Source organism: Mesoplodon mirus (assembly GCF_964341445.2).
Source record: "Mesoplodon mirus genome assembly, chromosome: 10".
Lineage (NCBI taxonomy): Eukaryota > Metazoa > Chordata > Mammalia > Artiodactyla > Ziphiidae > Mesoplodon > Mesoplodon mirus.
Window position 1 is genome coordinate 9,042,262 of NC_138986.1, and position 16,006 is coordinate 9,058,267.

General features: G+C 50.2%; 1 protein-coding gene across 3 annotated transcripts in view; it reads right to left on the reverse strand.

Moving 5' to 3' along the window:
* TULP4 (TUB like protein 4) overlaps positions 1–16,006 on the reverse strand; it is a 246,763-nt gene that overhangs the window by 13,939 nt on the left and 216,818 nt on the right. For all 3 annotated transcript variants that reach the window (XM_082634188.1, XM_082634189.1, XM_082634190.1), the window contains 3 exons: positions 11,673–11,897; positions 10,448–10,682; positions 1,386–1,530 (listed from right to left, as the gene is read on the reverse strand). In XM_082634188.1, the coding sequence (XP_082490314.1) occupies positions 1,386–1,530; positions 10,448–10,682; positions 11,673–11,897 (605 nt within the window). The remainder of the gene's footprint in view (positions 1–1,385; positions 1,531–10,447; positions 10,683–11,672; positions 11,898–16,006) is intronic.

The following is a 16,006-nucleotide window of genomic DNA, read 5'->3' on the forward strand; positions in this document are numbered from 1 at the left end:
GCATCATTAATCACCGGAGATAACTAGGATTAAACTATTGGGTTGGCCACAAAGTTTGTTCGGGTTTCCATAAGATCATATGGAAAAACCCAAATGAATTTTTTGGCCAACCCAATACAACCAAATACCACTTCCCACCCACCAGAATGCATACAATTTTTTAAGTGACCTTCAACTGCAGGTAAGAATGGAAGCAGTGAGAACTCTCATACACTGCTGGTGGGAATTCAAAATGGTACAGGCACCTAGGAATACTGTTTGGCAGTTTCCCATGAAGTTAAACATATGTCTACCCCATGGCCCTGCAACTCCCCTCCTAAGTATATACCTGGGGTAAACAAGTGCATATGTCCCCAGAAAGTCTTGTATAAGAACGTCTACAGTGGTTTTTATTCATAATAGCTCCAAACTGGAAACTACCAAATATCCATCAATTGGTAAATGGAATACATTATAGTATATTCGTAACAAGGGAATTTCATAGAGCAAAAAAGAGAAACTGTTGATATATGCAACGACATGCATGAATCAAAATCATTATGTTGAGCAAAAAAGCCAAAAAAAAAAAAAAGAGCATGTATTGTTTGACGTCATCTATAGGAAGTTCAAGAACAAGCAAAACCAACCTACGGCAACAGAATTCAGAACGGCGATTACTCTAGGGACCAGGTATCAAACAGGAAGGGCCCAGGGAACTCTCCAGGGTGAGGGAAACCTCATCTTCAACTGGGTGGTGGATACATTGGTTTATCAACTACACCGTGCTTATGTGTTTAAGATCGGGCGGGAATCTATCTATGTGAATTATACCTTGGTTTTGCACAGCATCACACAGGGATCTTAGTGAAGATCTGGTCCACCCTTTAACTTCCATAGATAAGGAAGGTGGTGTCCACGTCAGGGAGCCAGGATAGGGCACGTGGGGTTCTTATCTACAACACCATAGGCCCTTCCACCTCCTCTCAGCTTTCTGCCACTCCTTAGGACAAACTTTAGGATCTAATTTTTCTTAGTTCACTATTTCTTCCCTATTACAGAATTATAGGCATGTAATTTTGCACTTTCTTTAACACATTACATACACTGTAAAAACATTTTTCTTACCTTTCTCAAACTGGAAGGTAAAACAAGCTCCCTGGCTATGGCCACCCCATGCCACCCACCATTGGTGCTAACCACCCCTGGAAGTTCTGCGGGTTTAGCAGACTTCCTCCTGGATGTCTTTTTCTATCCCAAAGGCAAGGATGAAGGAAGCTGTGGTTACTGCAGGCAGATCTTCCAGATGAAAGGCGACGACGCCCTCTGGCTGTGCTCTTCAGCTGCTGGTTTCAGTGGGACCTTCGGAGACACAAAAAAGGGAGCGCACCCCTAAAGACCGAAATTACCTTGGGAGTTTGGGTGATTTGCTAGCTCGGGAGATTTTGGGAGACTTCTTGGCAGCCCAGTCATCACTCAGTTCAATGTCACTGGAGTCTGAGCAGTTGCAGCTGTCAATCATCGTGGAAATCAAGCTGTTTCCATAGATTTCATCTGGTAAGACACCAACCAGCAAAATTTAGGGGAGTAATGTCAATTAGACCCTAACAATGGTCATTACTAGAAACCAGAGGACAGACTGACTAACAGCCATCAGTTTAAGTCTAGAGGTTGAAACAGAAAGGAGCAGGACATTGTTTTCCATCTACCTTTTTATGCTCTTACATCTCCTAAGCAAAAGTAGGCACTTACTTCTACTGCTGTCAAAACGGGCATGAATTTTAATGCCTCTGGATCATACAAAACAGTCTGGCCCTGTTTACTGTGCGGAAGGCTGGAGCCAAAACGGCTGTGCTGTTGTACCTCATGACACACCAGGCAGCCATCTGGGGCCACACAGTCTTGCGGCTGCCCCGGAACCCATGCCAAGCAAGGGGTTTGCTGACTCAGTGACTCCCCTGAGGGCCTGCTGCTGACCTGGGACCTAGGAAGACCCCTGTTGGTTCCAGGCCTGCTCTGGGCTAAGACCCACGTCGGGTCTGTTTCAGGGACTCCCAGAAGTTTACGTCTGGATGCCAGGTGGTCTTGGAAGTGCCACAAGGTTGCCGGTGGGCCTTGGCTTTTCCACCTGCCCGAGCTGCTGGCTTGCTTCGAGCAATGGCTGGAAGGAGACCCATGCAGTAGAACATTCGGCGGTAGCTGTGGGCTCCGCTGAGGTGCCTGTATGGGGGCCAGTTGGCCATCAGGCAGAAGATGATGTGCACAGACCAGGCTGTCATGAAACCGCAGAGTAGATGAAGTCACGTTTAACATCCTCCCCAAATCCCTTCTCCTTTGCTGCCTTCCTCACCCCCTCACGCCCCTCACCCCACAAAACCCAGCTCTGCCCTCACTGGAAATACCCCGTTCTTCAGAATCACTTTGCTGACAAAGCCTCATCCCTCCAGGCTCCAAGAGCCTTGCCAGGTAATAGAAAAAGGCGCATGAACTAATTTATAGAACGTGAGTGATCAGATCGTTCAAAAGGGCTGTTTATACTGGAAAGGAAGAGTCTGTTAATCCAAACTCGGCGCTAAGTTTCTGAGCATGTGGAGATGACATCTGTGAACAGGGGCCTCTCTGAGGCCACAGGAGGCAAAGCAGAACAACTCGGCAGGGAGGCTGCTGACGCCCAGCCCGTCACTACCTCACCCCCTTAAACTGCTGCCTGAATCAGGAGGCACAGCTCTGGCACCCAGCAAGCCACAGTGCTGTGCATCTGAGTTCCACCACGCCCCGAGCGGTGCTTTCTATAACTTCCTTTATAATTAATCGCAAATTATTCCTGGATCAAAGGAAGTGTGGCCATGATTCAAACAGGCATGTGAGCTCACAGAACACTTTCACGTGTTCATGAGCACAGAGCCAGTCCACAGACCTGAGCAAGTTCAGTAACACAACTCAACACTGCCCTACACTTGTTAACCACTGCTATATACCATACCATTTGCTCGTTTCCTTCACTGAAGTCTTAGTCTGTTTGGGCTGCTGTAATAGAATACCACATACTGTGTGCCTTATAAACAACAGAAATTACTGTCTTGCAGTTTTAGAGGCTGGAAGTCCAAGGTCAGGGTACCAACATGGCTGGGTTCTGGTCATGCCCTCTTCGGGACTATACACTGCTGACTTCTCACCGTGTCCTCACGTGGCAGAAGGGGCCAGGGATCCTCCTGCAGGCTCTTTTATAAGGCACTAATCTCATGATTATAAAGGCTCTGCCCTCATGACCTAATCACCTCCCAAAGGCCCCATCTCCTAATACCATCTCACTGGGTGTCAGAATTTCAACACCTGAATCCTTTTTTGGATGGGGGCACAAACATTCGTAACTACTTTATTAGCTGTCTCCCTAGTGTGTAATTTCGCCATAAAAAATAATGAAAAATGAAAGGGGAACATTAGAAAGGACATAATAAAACATGAGAAGTGAGTAACAAAATTATAAAGACTTTATTGTGAAATACAAAATATGTGAATGCATTTAAGATGTGTATTGATTCATGGCAACACTGTGCAAATAACTGATTTTATTTTGTACGTTGTACCTAAGCACTTGTCTTCCAGGTCTTTTGTTCATAAGTTTTTTTTTTTTTTTTGCTTGTTTATTTGTCTCATTTGACACTGCACTTTTTTTTTTCTTGCCAAATTCTTCCTTCATTAACAGAGATACGTTGGGACTTCCCTGGCGGTCCAGTGGTTAAGAACCCACCCTTCCACTGCAGAGGGCACAGGTTCAATCCTTGGTAGGGGAACTAAGATCCCGCATGCGGCATGGTGCGGCCAAAAAAAAAAAAAAAAAAGAGAGAGAGAAACCGGTTTCCAAATACTAGACTGCGTATTTGTGGCTGAGCTTTGTGTTGCGCTGGGAAAGCCCCTACACTGTTGTTCGTGTTCTCGGCATACGGTCCCATGTCCGCTGATAGATGTTCCAAAGTTCTACGAGAAACATGGGTTCAGCTCTGCACCTTTGAGGCCCTCGGCTTCCTTCTCCTCCAATGTAGTGTGTTTCAAAACAAGAAACCAACTCTCAGGGCAAATCATCGTCATCTGTCAGCCCAATAAAGCCATCAGTAACGTCGCTAACTGGCAGAAATGCTAGTACATTTCAACCAGCCGAAACCAAACTGTCAAACCAAAGTGTCAATCAGTTATTTTATTTTTCACAGCAAAGGTGTCTACGGCAAGAGGTTTGTGGCAAAAACGCCGGGCATGGGCTTAAACAACAGAAATTTATTTTCTCAGTTTGGGAGGCTGGAAGTCCAAGATAAAGGTGCCTGCAAGGTCAGGTTCTGGTGACAGCTCTCTTCCTTTCTTGCCGATGGTCCCCTCTGTACTGTGTCCTCACAAGGACTTTCCTCAGTGCGTGCATGTAGTGGCGGGGGGGAGAGAAAGAGAGAGATATCTCTTCTTTCCCTTCGTCTTACAAGGCCACCAGTCTCACTGGATCAGGGGCCCACACTTACAACAGCCTCGTTCAACCTTACTTACCCCTAAGAGCCCAAACTCCAGAGTCCACAGCATCCCACCCCTGCTGCCCCGCTCAGATTCATGGCAAGCTCCCATGCAAAATACACTCATCCCATCCAAACAGCCCCCAAAGTCTTATTACCTCATACCAGTATCAACACTCTTATCTAAAGCCCAAGGTCTCATGTAAATATCATCTAAATCAGATGTGGGTGGAACTCAAGGTACAATTCACACTGAGGCAAAATCCCTTTCCGGCTGTGAACCAGTGAAAGCAGACAAGTTATGCACATCCAAAATACAGTTGTGGGACAGGCACAGGAGAGGGATTCCTATTCCAAAAGGGAGGAGAAAAAGGAAAGAAAGAAAGGGTGATGGGTCCTAAGCAAGTCCAAAACCTAGTAAGGGGAATTCCATTAGATCTTAAGTCTCAAGAAAAATCCCCTTTGGTTCAATACTCTGTGTCACCTCCGTGGTACGCTGGGCTGGGGTTCAAGGCTCTGGGCTGAGGCCGTCTTGCCTGCTGAGACCGAGGCAGTGGCCCTGCTGACCTCTGAATCGCCGCTGGGGTCATTTTCCCTCTTGAAGAACAGAGTACGTTCCTACAAACAGCTCTCATCCCATCCTGGCGAATCCAAGATGTCCAACAGCCTGCCTTCATCTCGTCCTGGGTGGAAAGGCTGAGAATTTTCCAGATCTTCAAGTTCTGGTTCCTTTGTACTTAACAATTCCTTCTTCAATTCGTCTTCCCCTTTCTCGTTTTATTCTAAGCAGTCTGGACGAGCCAAGCCACTCCTTCCAAACCACTTAGAAATCTCCTGGGGTAAAGATCCAGTTTCACCGGCTGGCAAGTTCTGTCTTCCACAAAACACCAGCACACACTTCAGCCGTGCTCCCTGACGCTTTGTAACGAGTCACTTTCCTCCGGTTTCCAGTAACAGGCTCCCCACTCTGCGCAGCCTTTACCAGAGCTTGCCCTCACTTCCGTATTTCCAAGGTGTCCCTCAGAACTCCTCCAGCCTCCACCCAGGACCCAGCGCCAAAGCTGCTTCCACATCTTCGGGTATCTGTTCCAGCAGCACCCCACTTCTCAGTACTACAGTCTGTATTAGTCAGGGTTCTCCACACACGTACAGGAAAAGGGAGCGAGAGGAGGGGAAGTGGCTTGTGTGGTAATGTTGGCTGAGAAGTCCCAAGGTCAGGGGGCCAGCACGGCCGTGTCCTTGGCTTGCAGACCCACAGCTTCTCACTATGTGCTCCCATGGCCTCTCCTTGGTGTGTGCACATGCCGGGGGTGGAGGGGAGCGTGCGCACGAGAGAGAGAGAGAGAGAGAGAGAGAGAGAGAGAGAGAGCTCTCCCTCCTCATCTTCTTAGAAAGCTATCAATCCTATCGGATTAGGAGCCCACCGTTATGACAGCGTTAACTACCTCCTAAAAGCCCTGTCTCCAAAATACAGTAACACTGGGTTAGGGCTTGAACAAGTGAATTTGGGGGGCACACAGTTCAGTCCATCACAAGCTCTAAGGATTCCTTTTGAGAACTGGTGGATTTTTGCTAAAAAAATTATTGGGATTCATGTTATCTATTATAAAAACATACCGCGGTAATTTTGAGGAACACATCTGTTAAGTTGCTTGGAGAACATCTACAACAGTGGATCACAAACGTTAGAACATAACAATCACCTGCACATCCATTAATTTGCAGATTTCTAGGCTTCCCTCCAGACCCGCTGAGTTAATCTAAGGGGCAAGCCCAGGAATCTGTATTTAAGTAAGTATTCCAGGTGACTTACAGGGAGGCGGCCCATGGACCACATGTGAGAAACAATGATGTGGAGGTTTGAAAGAGTTAATCCGCTTCTCACGATGAGAAACTCCTGGCTTCTCCTTGTCAGGGAGCTTTTCCTCCTCTGCACCCGTTTACAGTCACCATTCAGCTGGCAATTAGTCATATTCTGCCTGTGACACATCTTCTATTTTTGTCTCAAGGTATTTAAATCTTGACTTTTTAAATGAACTTTTCGAGTGTTGTCTTGCCGTCCAAAAGGGATTATAAACTCCTTGAAAGCAGAGACGCCCTGGCGTTGCTTCACAGCTACAGGAGATTCAAGGACCGTGTACAAAGTAGGCACCAAACACACCTTATTGAATCACTTTGCTTTACAACTTTTAACTTCTTTTAACTACAAAAATAAAACACCTCCTCCCCCCAACCCCAGCTTCTGTCCTGTTCTTCAGCAGGGAATTCATGCACCCGGGGAACAGAAGCAAGCTCTGCACTCAAGTTCCCCTGAAGATGTCACCTGAGCATAGGCTCTATGAAGTCACGTGCCCGGGAGGACCCCAGGAGGCAAGAGCAACCGTGAGAAGCCGGGACGTGTGTGCCGCTCAGCCCTGCTTCACACGTCCCCTCGTCAGCCACGCTCATCGTCAACATCCGTCTTTTTTCCCGTCCCCTGAAACACATCTTCCTTCCAAGTTCATGTCCACTGCTCGCCTGCTTTCCTCACTTTGCCTCCTGCCTCCACGGCCTCCTCACCAGCCTCGACTCCTTCTAATTGCTCTCCCTGCTCCTGAAGACAAAGGAACTGACTAAGGTAAGTACGGCTGTACTGCTTTCAATGTTATACAGTAACATTGGTAGCAGAATGTTGCCACAGATGCTGAGTGAATAAAGAAAAGAAGACAGAGGTGGATTGACGATATAAAACACTAGAGGGGCAAGGAGGCTGAGAAAGCCCACTGCACTGTGACACTAGGATGACTCTAGTCGTCCCACGACCTGTGGCTCTGGGGACATAATGAGGGGCAGAGCCCAGTCTAATGGGCGGGAGCATGAGTGGGAGACGGGAAGTGGAGAGAATAATGATGAACTAATGGAAACAAACCCAATTCAGCTCGTGTCATTTCAAGGTCAGGTGCGTGCCAGGCCCTGGGGGTACCACGATGACTCAGTTCCCTCCCCGCAGGCCCCCGGGATTCGGGGGCCAGACGGAGCCCCGGTGTGACAACCACCGCGGGCCCTGAGGGACACGGCGACGGGCAAGACTCCACAGGGAGGCGGCAGCACCTTCGGGCCGGCAGGTCTTGCTGGTGGGGACACGCAGGCCATGCCAGTCACCAGGTGGGGGCCCCGGGCTAGCACACACGGCACCAACACAAAGAACACCGTTCCTCCCGGAGGCTCCCAGAGGGACGTACGCAGAGAGCACCTGGACACGCCCCCGAGTCATGAGAACCAGTCTAGGAGGGTTTCTGGAAGGCAGGGGTGGTTCCTCCCCTGAGGCTCCCAGAGGGAAGTACGCAGAGAGCACCTGGACACGCCCCCGAGTCATGAGGACCAGTCTAGGAGGGTTTCTGGAAGGCAGGGGTGGTTCCTCCCCTGAGGCTCCCAGAGGGAAGTACGCAGAGAGCACCTGGACACGCCCCCGAGTCATGAGGACCAGTCTAGGAGGGTTTCTGGAAGGCAGGGGTGGTTCCTCCCCCGAGGCTCCCAGAGGGAAGTACGCAGAGAGCACCTGGACACGCCCCCGAGTCATGAGGACCAGTCTAGGAGGGTTTCTGGAAGGCAGGGGTGGTTCCTCCCGGAGGCTCCCAGAGGGACGTACGCAGAGAGCACCTGGACACGCCCCCGAGTCATGAGAACCAGTCTAGGAGGGTTTCTGGAAGGCAGGGGTGGTTCCTCCCCTGAGGCTCCCAGAGGGAAGTACGCAGAGAGCACCTGGACACGCCCCCGAGTCATGAGGACCAGTCTAGGAGGGTTTCTGGAAGGCAGGGGTGGTTCCTCCCCCGAGGCTCCCAGAGGGAAGTACGCAGAGAGCACCTGGACACGCCCCCGAGTCATGAGGACCAGTCTAGGAGGGTTTCTGGAAGGCAGGGGTGGTTCCTCCCCCGAGGCTCCCAGAGGGAAGTACGCAGAGAGCACCTGGACACACCCCCGAGTCATGAGGACCAGTCTAGGAGGGTTTCTGGAAGGCAGGGGTGGTTCCTCCCCTGAGGCTCCCAGAGGGAAGTACGCAGAGAGCACCTGGACACACCCCCGAGTCATGAGGACCAGTCTAGGAGGGTTTCTGGAAGGCAGGGGTGGTTCCTCCCCTGAGGCTCCCAGAGGGAAGTACGCAGAGAGCACCTGGACACACCCCCGAGTCATGAGGACCAGTCTAGGAGGGTTTCTGGAAGGCAGGGGTGGTTCCTCCCCTGAGGCTCCCAGAGGGAAGTACGCAGAGAGCACCTGGACACGCCCCCGAGTCATGAGGACCAGTCTAGGAGGGTTTCTGGAAGGCAGGGGTGGTTCCTCCCCCGAGGCTCCCAGAGGGAAGTACGCAGAGAGCACCTGGACACGCCCCCGAGTCATGAGGACCAGTCTAGGAGGGTTTCTGGAAGGCAGGGGTGGTTCCTCCCCCGAGGCTCCCAGAGGGAAGTACGCAGAGAGCACCTGGACACACCCCCGAGTCATGAGGACCAGTCTAGGAGGGTTTCTGGAAGGCAGGGGTGGTTCCTCCCCCGAGGCTCCCAGAGGGACGTACGCAGAGAGCACCTGGACACGCCCCCGAGTCATGAGGACCAGTCTAGGAGGGTTTCTGGAAGGCAGGGGTGGTTCCTCCCCTGAGGCTCCCAGAGGGAAGTAAGCAGAGAGCACCTGGACACGCCCCCGAGTCATGAGGACCAGTCTAGGAGGGTTTCTGGAAGGCAGGGGTGGTTCCTCCCCCGAGGCTCCCAGAGGGAAGTACGCAGAGAGCACCTGGACACGCCCCCGAGTCATGAGGACCAGTCTAGGAGGGTTTCTGGAAGGCAGGGGTGGTTCCTCCCCCGAGGCTCCCAGAGGGACGTACGCAGAGAGCACCTGGACACGCCCCCGAGTCATGAGGACCAGTCTAGGAGGGTTTCTGGAAGGCAGGGGTGGTTCCTCCCCTGAGGCTCCCAGAGGGAAGTAAGCAGAGAGCACCTGGACACGCCCCCGAGTCATGAGGACCAGTCTAGGAGGGTTTCTGGAAGGCAGGGGTGGTTCCTCCCCCGAGGCTCCCAGAGGGAAGTACGCAGAGAGCACCTGGACACGCCCCCGAGTCATGAGGACCAGTCTAGGAGGGTTTCTGGAAGGCAGGGGTGGTTCCTCCCCCGAGGCTCCCAGAGGGACGTACGCAGAGAGCACCTGGACACGCCCCCGAGTCATGAGGACCAGTCTAGGAGGGTTTCTGGAAGGCAGGGGTGGTTCCTCCCCCGAGGCTCCCAGAGGGACGTACGCAGAGAGCACCTGGACACACCCCCGAGTCATGAGGACCAGTCTAGGAGGGTTTCTGGAAGGCAGGGGTGGTTCCTCCCCCGAGGCTCCCAGAGGGACGTACGCAGAGAGCACCTGGACACACCCCCGAGTCATGAGGACCAGTCTAGGAGGGTTTCTGGAAGGCAGGGGTGGTTCACCGTGCCAAAATCTCTATGGGTGAACAGGCAGCTTTCCTTGGAGGTCGGCTAAAAGGCAGTTAACGGTGGATTAGAGAGAAGCAGAAGCCAGGTGCTGGCGGGAGGCTGGGGGGCGGCTGAAGGTCTGACAACCCCAGCTCTATCGTTCCCTCTGGGGGGCGGAGACATCACCTCACTACTACTTTCCGACGGCCTCCACAGCACACCCTTCGTGTGAACACCTGATGAGTAAGCGACAGAGGAAGTCACCATTCCCAGAAGGCCTATGCCAGCTTCCCCGGACTGGAGCCCGCGCTGCCTCTACAGCCCCGGCCACACGGAAGCGTACAAAACGCTGTTAAAAACCCATCAGAAAGCACATTAAGAGAGTCATTAACTTTAACGGGATTTTGGAAATGGAGCAGCTTCAGGGATGCTCCTGGCCAGCCCAGACAGGCTCACGTTTCATCCACAGGCTCCCCCTCCGCACAGCTCGCCAGGAAGGCTATTCCACAACCACACCCGACAGGGCTTCAGTGCCTCTGGGGGAGGGGGCCCCACCTGATCTGCCATCTGTCCGCGGGTCCATGATGACGAACTCGGGCCGCAACTTGCTGATGCGCCGCCCCTTGAGGATGGGCACAAGCCCGCCCAGGTGCTCCAGGTAGAGCGTGTAGCAGGGGCCGCCGACCTCGGGGTCGTCCTCTGTGCGCTTCATGGTGCAGTGCAGACGCTCGCTGCCGGTCGACGGGTAGCTGACGAAGTCTCGCATGTTGCTGGGGTCTGGAATTGGGGGCTGGAGGCAGGACACAGAAGGAAGACAGTGTGGGCACCACGGGTACTCTGCACCGGCTGCAGCTCAGGAAGGGTTTACTATGTGCCGTGAAACAGGGACTCGCAGCGCTGGGTGTGTGTCAGAATGCCAGTGGTTAGGACTCGGCGCTTTCACTGCTGGGGCCCAGGTTCAATCCCTGGTCAGGGAACTGAGATCCCACAAGCCGCATGGTATGACCAAAGAAAAAAAAAGAATCTCCTGGGGGCTTTTAAAAAATACCTAAGCCAGGATCCCACCTCAGACAATGAAAATGGAATCTCCAGGGGATAAGCCTGGGCATGTGCATTTTCTAAAAACTCCCCCAAGTGATTTCAATGTGCAGCCAGGGTTGAGAATCACTATTGCAAAACCAAGATTGTAAACCAACTAGAAAAAAAGCATCATAACAGGTTCTAAAACTCTGATGTTTCAGAAAAAACACTCCCACTGAGAACACACTAGTTTCTGGGTTACAACCCGTATAAAGGACAGCTGACAGCGAGTGCCGGCGGGGTCAGCTTCCTCAGCACAGTGGTGAGAAAGCAGGCCCGAGGACTGAACTGGGCTCAATCCTGATCACTCTCCTAACTATCGATGGACCGAGTTACCTGACTGCTAGGAACACGTTTCCCGCTGTCTCAAGTGGCAACAATGGCGGCATCTGCCCGCAAGTCAGGACTGAACGGACGGACTGACCGTCGGGAGGCCACAGCAGTCAGGCTCGGGACACTGCCTTTACCACAAGAAAGCTCACATCCATCACACAAGGCGAGTCCCCCATGGACACTAACGCTAGGGACAGACAGCACACGAGGAGGACCACGGCAGAACGCTGGGGAGCCGCACGACTTCTGTGGTCCTGCTCTGGGCCTCTCGCCCGTCTCCCTGCCTCCGCCCTCCTCCCGGCGGTCCTTCCGGGGCAGGCAGGCAGGCAGGCAGCAGGGTGAAGAAGGAGGAGGCGGCAGGCTTTACCTTGATGGTGGGGATGAAGGCAGTGGAGAGGTAGGAGCAAAGGCGGGGGGGCAGGGTCAGCTTGCTGACGTCCTTGTCCTCTCGCAGGGCGCTGGCAATGGCCTGCTGGCACAGCAGCTGCAGGCTGGACACCCGGTGCTCCACACGTACCACGTACAGGGCCGGTCCTGACGCCATCAGCAGCCGAGAGTCCCGGTGTCCCCAGCAGATGGAGATGATAGGGCGCTGCCGGGAAGGAAAGGGAGACTATGTGTAAACTTTTGCTCTTGTGAAAAGCAAAGAAAGATCACGCTCTCTGTGTCAAGCAAAATAAAATGATCTAACAGATTTTTAGAATGTTGGTTTTAAAAAGCACAATCGAGGATATTAAATCCTACATTATAAAAAGTCGGTATTTTCAGGCTTTCCCTGGTGGTGCAGTGGTTAAGGATCCACCTGCCAATGCAGGGCACACAGGTTCGAGCCCTGATCTGGGAAGATCCCACATGCCGTGGAGCAACTAAGCCCGTGCGCCACAACTACTGAGCCTGCGCTCTAGAACCCGCGAGCCACAACTACTGAGCCCGTACGCCCAGAGCCCGTGCTCCACAACAAGAGAAGCCACCGCAATGAGAAGCCCGCGCACTGCAACGAAGAGCAGCCCCCGCTTGCCGCAACTAGAGAAAGCCCGTGCGCAGCAACAAAGATCCAACGCAGCCAAAAATAAAATTAATTAATTAAGGAAAAAAAAAAGTCAGTATTTTCATTGAAAAGTAGTTAGATCCCAAGGCCGGAGCACAAAGCACCGGAATAGTGTTACCAAGTTCTTTTACATGTATTATCTCATTTAATTTGGTGACATAAAACCTAACTTAGCTCCATATAATGACATCTCTGCCAGGAGATGCAAACAGCCTGGGGTACACAGTAACCCGTATTCCTTACTGAGGCTCTGGCTACCTGGATCCTCAGGTAACAGGGGTAGTTTCCAAGGCTTGCAGAGGTAGGGAGGAGGTAGACCAGATGGCCCTTCCCTTCTGTCCCTATAAGGAATGTTTCAGAGTCAGATCAACATTGGATTTGAGTCACAAGCTCATGACCCAGGGAATAATACAAGTCTTGTACTTTCTCATGAGTAAAAAGGGGGCTGTGAGGATTAAAGGAGATGAAAGAAATCAGAGTGCTTCTGGGACTCATCACAGGCGATAACCCACAGATATTCTATCACTGTTATTCTCAGCCATCCTTGAGCTGACGGAGCAGGAAAGGGGAGAGAGAGGGACACAGTTCCTGTGGCAGCTGCTCTAGGGGTTTGTGGCCATTATTTGCTTTGAAGAGGCAGGCTGGAATCCAAATATGCAAGTTAGAAACTGGTTGCACTGGAAAAAAAAATCCAAAGCTCAGGGGTGCCATCTAGGAAAGATCAACCAAGGAAGAAAGAAAGAGGTGGAGGGTTGTGATGGAGAAGCAGCAGAGAATTTGTTCATTCTGATCCAGACAGATGGAGTTCTCATTTAATGAAGCCTTGAGGGGTTTCGAAGATCAGAAGTGGGGATACCAGATCTTTTATACAAAACAGGAAGAGAACTTTCACAACACTTTAGTGACAAGCATTAAGATAAAAGAAACACATGAAGACACTTGCTTGAAATAGCCTCCAGGGTCAGCTAATTCTGGCTTCGAATTCAAAACAAAAATGCAAGGCTGAAGATAACTCATCTTTCATTTCCATCATGGCGAGGCCGGGCAGCCGATGGGTAGGACCACAGCCGCAGTCCCCTGGAGGAGGATCATAGGGCCTGGAGCTCAGTCTGGGGGCTTCAGAGTACTTCCAAGAAGGGCCTCTTTATAAAAGGATCCCTCACAGGGGGTAGACCCCACAGAGGAAACTGTTAGGTTAGAGCAAGACATCATCACTGCCGAAGACACGGCAGACGACACATAAAAAATATACGAAGAGGGCTTCCCTGGTGCCACAGTGGTTGAGAGTCCGCCTGCCGATGCAGGGGATGCGGGTTCGTGCCCCGGTCCGGGAAGATCCCACATGCCGCGGAGCGGCTGGGCCCGTGAGCCATGGCCGCTGAGCCTGTGCATCCAGAGCCTGTGCTCCGCAACGGGAGAGGCCACAACAGTGAGAGGCCCGCGTACCACACACACACAATATATATACACGAAGAGAGCTTCTTCAGTATGACCAACCCCCATAAGTGCAGTTTAGGACAAAGCTCTATTGGTAGCATAATCATGCTTGATCTTAAAGCTGTAAACCGCCCTGGCCAACCCCCAAGTCTCCAAAGATAATATTTACAACCTACAGCTCAAATAATGAAGAACCGTTTCCAATTAGCACAATCTGACTTGGTTGGAACAGGCTGCAAAAATACCAGACACTTCTTTCTTCCAATTTTCCATGAGTTTTGAATCCATCTACCTGATGTCCCACTGGTCACAATGCAAGAACATATATGTTCATCCTCTCTTCCCCTCCCTCCTCCTGGTTTGCTTTTCATAGTAATTACCTCTGTGTTAACAGCTTATTACATGTTTTGGGAGGGTCTTCTATAAGATTATCATTATGATAAGTATGTTATCTCATAGCTTTGTAAAAAGGAATTAAACCATTTTATAGACTTTCAAGTCTATAAACAGATAAAAATCCTATCTGTTATAATTACTGGTATAATCACTATCCATCTTAACAAAAATTAACAATCAGGTCTTAAAAACTTACTACATTCCAGTAGCACATTAAGGTATCTTAATAAGCACCCATACTATCTCATTTAATCCTCTCAACTCTGCCACACAGGCATCATTATTCCCAGTGAACATATGTGGAAACTGAGACTAAGAGAGCTACGTAACTCACAGCTGATCAACAGGAGAGCACATTCTCACCCATCCCCCACCCCCACTGCTTATGCTCATCTTACTACAACGCGCTGCCTCTCTGTCAATCACAAATACAGTCATGAACCCAGATTCTCCCCACAGTTCTCCCCTTAATCCGCTTGGTCAAGGCTATTTTACTCAGAAACAGACCCAACAACGGATGTGTAGAAAAGGCAAACAGACAAGAGGAGAAACGAGCTGCATAAACCACAAGTGTTTCACAATTTGTATGGAAACACAAAAGACCCCGAATAGCCAAAGCAATCTTGAGAACGAAAAATGGAGCTGGAGGAATCAGGCTCCCTGACTTCAGACTGTACTACAAAGCTACAGTAATCAAGACAGTATGGTACTGGCACAAAAACAGAAAGATAGATCAATGGAACAGGATAGAAAGCCCAGAGATAAACCCACGGACATATGGTCACCTTATCTTTGATAAAGGAGGCAGGAATGTACAGTGGAGAAAGGACAGTCTCTTCAATAAGTGGTGCTGGGAAAACTGGATAGGGACATGTAAAAGTATGAGATTAGATCACTCCCTAACACCATACACAAAAATAACCTCAAAATGGATTAAAGACCTAAATGTAAGGCCAGACACTATCAAACTCTTAGAGGAAAACATAGGCAGAACACTCTATGACATAAATCACAGCAAGATCCTTTTTGACCCACCTCCTAGAGAAATGGAAATAAAGACAAAAATAAACACATGGGACCTAATGAAACTTCAAAGCTTTTGCACAGCAAAGGAAACCATAAACAAGACCAAAAGACAACCCTCAGAATGGGAGAAAATATTTGTAAATGAAGCAACTGACAAAGGATTAATCTCCAAAATTTATAAGCAGCTCATGCAGCTCAATAACAAAAAAACAAACAACCCAATCCAAAAATGGGCAGAAGACCTAAATAGACATTTCTCCACAGAAGATATACAGACTGCCAACAAACACATGAAAGGATGCTCAACATCATCAATCATTAGAGAAATGTAAATCAAAACTACAATGAGATATCATCTCACACCAGTCAGAATGGCCATCATCAAAAAATCTAGAAACAATAAATGCTGGAGAGGGTGTGGAGAAAAGGGAACACTCTTGCACTGCTGGTGGGAATGTGAATTGGTACAGCCACTATGGAGAACAGTATGGAGGTTCCTTAAAAAACTACAAATAGAACTACCATATGACCCAGCAATCCCACTACTGGACATATACCCTGAGAAAACCATAATTCAAAAAGAGACATGTACCAAAATGTTCATAGCAGCCCTATTTACAATAGCCCGGAGATGGAAACAACCTAAGTGTCCATCATCGGATGAATGGGTAAAGAAGATGTGGCACATATATACAATGGAATATTACTCAGCCATAAAAAGAAACGAAATTGAGCTATTTGTAATGAGGTGGATGGACCTAGAGTCTGTCATACAGAGTGAAGTAAGTCAGAAA